Source organism: Antechinus flavipes, chromosome 2 (assembly GCF_016432865.1).
Source record: "Antechinus flavipes isolate AdamAnt ecotype Samford, QLD, Australia chromosome 2, AdamAnt_v2, whole genome shotgun sequence".
Lineage (NCBI taxonomy): Eukaryota > Metazoa > Chordata > Mammalia > Dasyuromorphia > Dasyuridae > Antechinus > Antechinus flavipes.
Genome location: NC_067399.1, coordinates 278,414,083 through 278,420,414, shown reverse-complemented (window position 1 = coordinate 278,420,414; position 6,332 = coordinate 278,414,083). Strand labels below are relative to the sequence as shown.

General features: G+C 48.0%; 1 protein-coding gene across 3 annotated transcripts in view; it reads left to right on the top strand.

The window, feature by feature from the left end:
• The first annotated feature begins 757 nt into the window (after nucleotides 1–757).
• The window catches only part of SHF (Src homology 2 domain containing F), a 29,093-nt gene continuing 23,518 nt past the window's right edge, over nucleotides 758–6,332 (top strand). For all 3 annotated transcript variants that reach the window (XM_051977237.1, XM_051977236.1, XM_051977235.1), the window contains exon 1: nucleotides 758–1,258. In XM_051977237.1, the coding sequence (XP_051833197.1) occupies nucleotides 758–1,258 (501 nt within the window). The remainder of the gene's footprint in view (nucleotides 1,259–6,332) is intronic.

Sequence of the window (6,332 nt, the reverse complement as noted above, 5' to 3'; positions counted from 1 at the left end):
GTGTAAGCATAAGCATCCCACGTGCTTGCATGCGAATGAAAGATCTGTACGTGTACCTGTCTGTGTAGTGTCAATGTGTTCCCTGAAAAGTGTAGGATGTATATCTGAGAATGAGATGTGAGCAGCGTATACGTGGGTGTAGCCGGGAAACTGTATGTGATATGAGCTGTGTTGGTTTGGTATGTTTTGTGGAGGGAGCATGTGAGAGTAGGGTTCCAAAAATAACAGCAGATAGAGGGAAATATGAGGAAAGGAAGATTCTACTTAGTGTCGCCGCCTTCGTTTCTCCCAATTCCTCTTTGGACGTGTTTCTGACATTTGGCTGGTAGAATCAGGCTGGAGGGTTCTACTGAGCCCAGGAGATTGGTTGGATTGTTCTACCTGAACCTTCCAGATGCTCAGTGAGGGATGGGAGTGATGTGATGAAAGTGTTGAGGGCAGCTTATGACTCTGAAGCACGAGCGCTATAGTACCGGGACGACTCAACCCCCGCAAAAAGATTCTATTACAGGAGCCGGGTTCCCCTCTCTCAGCTTCCTAGTCCAAGACTGGCGCCCCCCTTTCCCCGCCTCCTAAGAGCAGAGTCCGGCCCCTGGCTATTGAGCAGAGCCCCACCCCGCCCCCTCTCCCCGCCCCCTCCCTCGCCAACCTGGTGTTACCGAGAAGAGCTCCGCCTCCGGCTTCTCTCTCCGCCCCATAGCACCCCCTCCCCTCTCGGCGCTCCCCTCTCCCCCCTCGGCTCAGTCTGGCCGGCCCCATGTTACTGAGCGGAGCTCCTCCCGCGGGCTCGGGCCCCGGGCCGCGGGGAGCGCAGGGGGGTGCGGGGAGCGGCCCGGGGGGAGCCCGCAGGGGCGGTGGGGGCGCCGGAGCCGGCCCCGGGGGGAGCGGCGGCGGTGGGGGCGGGGGTGTGGCCAAGTGGCTCCGGGAGCACCTGGGTTTCCGCGGGGGGAGCGGTGGTGGCGGGGGTACCAAACCCGCACCTCCAGAGCCCGACTACCGACCCCCTGCGCCCGCTCCAGCCTCGCCCCCAGCGCCTCCTCCCGACATCCTGGCCGCCTACCGACTGCAGCGTGAGCGCGACTTCGAAGACCCCTACTCTGGGGGGCCGTCGGGCCCCGCCACCCCTGCGGCCCCAGTAACCCCCGGCCCCACGCCACCTCCGCGCCACGGCTCGCCCCCACACCGCCTGATCCGGGTCGAAACCCCCGGACTCCCAGCGCCTCTGGCTGAGGAGCGACTCCCGGCTGGCGGGGACAGGGTAAGTGCTGGGATCCGAGGGAGGCTCCAACGGCGAGGTGGGGAGAGCTGGAGTGGGGGAAGGTGGGGAGAGAGAAGGTCCGTTTAATGTGTTCGGGACAAAGGTGGCCTCCGGATCCCTCGTGTCATTGCTGGCCCAAAAAGAGGAGCTTTGTACCTGGCCCCCAGGGCTGCCCCCGGGGCTCCAAGCTTTGTTCTGGGTTTTAGCTTATTAATCTGGGACCAGAATCCTCAACTCTCCCGACTCCTGGGCTACAGCAGTCAGCTCCAGGCCCGCCTTTCACCCTCTTTCTCTGCTCTCTGTGCATCTCTGCCCCTGAAGCATGCCTTTTCTAACGGACCACAGTGCCCGAAACCCAGCTAGTTGTACCTTCTCTGTGCCCTCGAAGCAGCAACGTCACAGCTGTTGTTTCCCTGCCCCCCATCCCCCAAAACACACATGCACATACACACACATTGTGGTCACCCACCCACCTACCCCCTAGCCCAGGTCAGAAACAGCACAAAGCCCTGGAGCATTTCCTTCCTCTCTTTGAGAGATTCTACCTTCCCCCCTCCTTTTACCCCCCACCAGGTAATGGTTCCGTCAGTAGGGGGGAAAAAAAAGGTTAAGGCATGAATAAAGCTTCTCACTTTGGCGCTTAAGCTGTAACTGAGGCTTTGAACTGCTTGAGTGAAAAAGGAAAGCGCATTAGTAGGCAGGAAAAAAGAAGTGCAATATGCAGAGGATACTCTGTCGTGGTGACCAACTGTCCAAGCCTTATCCTGAGACCCGTGCCTGGTCAGCTGCACCCCCTGCGCCCTATTCTTTGTCTTTCTCAGGGGCCATAGGAAGTGCCAAATCTTTGGACCTGTTGCCGAGGCCGGGCTGAGAATCTGTGCCATTTTTTTCACCTCCTGTTGTGATTCTTCTCTTCACCTTGCCTACAGGTGAAGCAGAGAAAGTGAAGTCGATTTTCTTTTGATTAATTCTAAGGGATAGGTCCGTAGACCTGGAGGGGCAGCACAGGGAGCAAAGAAGCCGAGATTTGTTTCGTTGAAACCCAGGTATTTGGGTGGGGAAAAAGAAGGGCAAAGAGGTTGACTTTTTCCAAGGGCCAAGGTGGTCCTGTCCTCTAAACAGCATCCTCATCTCTTCTAGTTGAGAATCCATCTCTTGCAAACAATTCTAGTGTGGCCCCTCCCAGTCAGAAAGTTAACTGCTGAGATTCAGCCTGAATTGTCCCAGTGTTTGTGTCAGTTCCTCTTTGCTCATTCCTCCCTCTCCCTCTTTGTCGTCTTTCCTTGGTTCAGTATACTCCCTGAAGCTTTTTCCTTGTATTTCAGCAGGAGGGATATGTTTTATTATTTGAATTGAGAGCAAAGTTGCTGTCTGAATCCATCAGATCCCTGGTGTTGATGATTTCAGAGGAGATAAGTGTGCTGGTTAGTTTCTGGATAAGAAAGATTTCTCGGGGTTTGAATAAAAAGCTTTTTTTCTCTCTCTTAATTTCCACTATGGGGCATAGTTACACTTCCTTAACCATTAGCTCTTGAAACCAAAAGGCTTGGTGTGGGGGTAGGCACTTCTAGGAGATTATTCTCCAAAATCACCAATAGTCTTTGTCTAATTTCCAAAGGTTTGCAATTGTTAGCTGATATATAGAGAGGAGAAGAAGTAGAGAGTGGCTCTAAAAACTGGGAAGAAGAAAGTGAGCCCTGTTTTGGCCATCATCTGGATCATCTCATTCACGGAATAGCTCTTCTTTCCCCCAAACCCAACCCCTTTGCTTCTAATACATACCCTATTTCTGGTTTCTGAATTTCCTCCTTTCTGCAGATGATTGTAACAGCCAGATAGGAATGTCCATTCTCTGGAATTACTTGGCCTACTTCAGGGGCAGTTCAGTCCAATTCCTGGTAGCAAAAGAGACACAACCCTTTCTCTAAGGATTTCTTCCTAGGGTCTTGGTCAAGGTTGGGGGTGGGGGGCGTGGAGAAGTGAGGCAATGGGGCAGGAGTGGAAAAGAGATCAGTAAATTCCTGCACTCACTTCTACTGTTTGTTGTACTGCTGTGTGTGTCTTATAAATGGTTCATACCTTTTTAGCTGAGAAAAATTCAGCTCACAATCTCCAATCAATTTTGGGGTGCAAATCTAGGGATAAGAATAAGATCTAGCAAAATAATAATAATTGGTGCTTAAATGACCCTACTTAATTTAAAAGAGGCTTACATTAATTAGCTCATTTAATTTTCATGAGATAAGCAATGCAGCTATTATCACCCTTATTTTATTGGTGTGGAATGAAGTTTAGTTGGGTTTAGTTAGGCCCAAGGCCACACAGCTACTAAACAACAGAACTGAATTCACCCCCTAAGTCTTTTGGCTACTGTGTTCTTTCCCTAGTCCCACAGCCACCCAAAGAGTTGCCAATAGTTCCATTTGGATACTTTCTCTTCCTTAGGTGTAAGGTGATGGACATTTTATCAGTTAACACTAGAATCTGGAGGTTAAGACCAGATTTGTTTTTGGGGGGGTGTCTTTGATTTCTGGTTCTATTTTATTGTTATTTGGTACTCAATAAAAATAAGTGTAGAGAAGTCCTCATATGTCCAGAATTACACTACCCTGTCCTTCCCACTGTTCTAGAAGTATATTTTCCTTAACCTCCTTAAAGAGCTGTCACCAAGTCAAAGAAAGAATGAATAGGAGCTTTCTGAATCCCTTTGCCTCCTAAGCTAAAGTTAAATGTCTTCTGGGCCCAAGTTAAATGGAAGATCCACTGGTGGCTTTCATGAATGCTGAGATTGTCTCTTTCTATATCTGTAGTTCAGATTCTCAGGCCTGTGCTAGTATCTTTACCTTACCATGCTGAAAAGGAGGGTCTATCTACTGTATATACCAAATATACATTTCCCCTTATCTCTCCCCACCCTCCCACCCCAGTCCTTCAAAAATCTGCTCTGCCTGTTACTTGCTTCTAAAGCAAGTTAGTGACTAGGCTGTTTTTTTACTGCCCTGGCTGCTTCCTAGTCTCTGGAGGCTTGATTCCCTCCCTTTTCCTGTTCCTTGTGACTGGGATTGTGGGGGCAGCTCAGGACTCCCTCAGAGTATTGCCTGAGATTTGGGAATAGAAATATTCCTTTAACTAAAGAGGTTAAGAGGGAATGTGTGATCTAGGGTCAGGATAGGGCATAGGGACCCTGGGTTACTCAGAGCTCTTCACAGGCAAGTGCTGTCCTTGACTCTTGATGGAATCCGGAGATGTTTGGAAGATCTGGCCGGAGGAGTGCTTCCTGCTTGTGAGGTTCTGACAGCCTTAGGACCATCCATCTAGCCTCTCTTCCTGTAAAAGAGTATCACTCCCTGCAGCTGGCATGGAGAGTTCTTCCATCTGGGTGGGCTGGACTGGGCAGTTGGTGGTGCAGCGGGAGCTGTTTATGTCATGGAAGCAAACAGGCTTAACAATCTGGCCATGTGAAGGTGGGAGGCTGGGCACAGGTTTTGCCTCCAAACTTGTCCTAACTACAGGAGGGAAATGTTTCTTTTCTTTCTTCCTCTTTTCTCAGGCAATCAGTAAGCATTTATTAGGTGATTACAATGTATCAAGTACTAAACTAAGCCCTTTTAGAGATAAAAGAAAGCAAAAAAAACCTAATACACCTAAATCCCTGTTCTCAAAAAACTTATATTCTAATAGAGGAGATAACACTTAAGTGTAACATAACATAACAAGCTAATACAAGATTTATATGGGGGCAGCTAAGTGATGCAGTTGATGAGAGTGCCAGGCCTGGAGTCAGGAAATTCTGAGTTCAAAAGCAGCCTTAGACACTGAATAGATGTGTGACTCTGGGTAAGTCATTTAACACTAATTGCCTCAGTTTCCTCATCTGTAAAATAAGCTGAAGACAGAAATGGCCAACTACTTTAGTTTCCAAGAAAACTAAGAGGCAGGTGCAAGGGAGTAAAACATTCTGATTATGGAGAACATTTGGTCATTACAGAGGAATGGAAGCAGAGATGTAGCTTTGTATAAGAGTGTGTATTGGGTAGCAAAGTGTGAGAAACCAGCAAGGGGCCAGGTTATAAAGAGCTTTAAATGACAAACAAAAGATTTATATTTGATTCAGGAGCTAATAGGGAGCCACTGGAACTCCTTGAGCAGGGGTGGGATATAGGTCTGTGTATTGGAAAAATCACCTTAGTAGTTTGGTCTACACCAAAGTTGGATTGGAGGGTGCAGAGGTTTATTACAGAAAGACCTGTTGGAATGATTCAGGTGAAAAGGGAGAGATGTTTCAGAGATGTGAAGTTAGAAATAACAAGATCTGGTTAATGGAGTGGCTATGTGGCAGACAAGAAGAACATTCTTAGAGAATCCGACAATATTCGGCAAAGGGAGGAAATGGATTGGAGAAAGGGAGAAGTGATTAGATAAGTGTCTAGGAGATTTGGTCATTCTCCTCATCTGTGTTCAAGGGAGAGTTTGAGAGTAAAAGTGATTTTCTTTTTTGATAGGAAAATAATCCCTTTCATTGTTAAGTCACTGCTGTGGTAATTACTGAATACAGAGGGGCAGAGGTACTAAAATAAAATTTAATTTTCTCTGCATTCAAACAGATTTTTCATCTAATCTAAAAGAGTGAATTTCTTTAGAATATGGAACTCCTAGATTAAGGGAATGCCTCTGCTGTGATCTTGCTTCCCTGGAGCAGGAAGAGATTAAAAAAGACTGTATCAGATAGGATTCCTTCCTTCAAGAGACATTTAGTCTAATTGCCTCCAGACTACAGAAGGGATGTTGGGGAAAAGGGAAGAATGTGAATAGAGAGGACTATCTTATAAGATTGAGGTATTACCATAGGGGAGGTTTTTGAGGAGTATGTAACTTTCCTGAACTTCTGTCCATTCTTATTGTTAGCTAAAGATGGCTTGATTGTCCAGCTCTGCTCCAAATCTCCATCCCCTCCTCCATTCTCTCATACACAGCCAAGTAGTGGAGGAAATCTGCTGCCAGGCTGCTGGCTAACAACACAATGACACCTCAGCCCTGGAGTCATGCCAGCCGGCCACCAGGAACAGCTGGGATA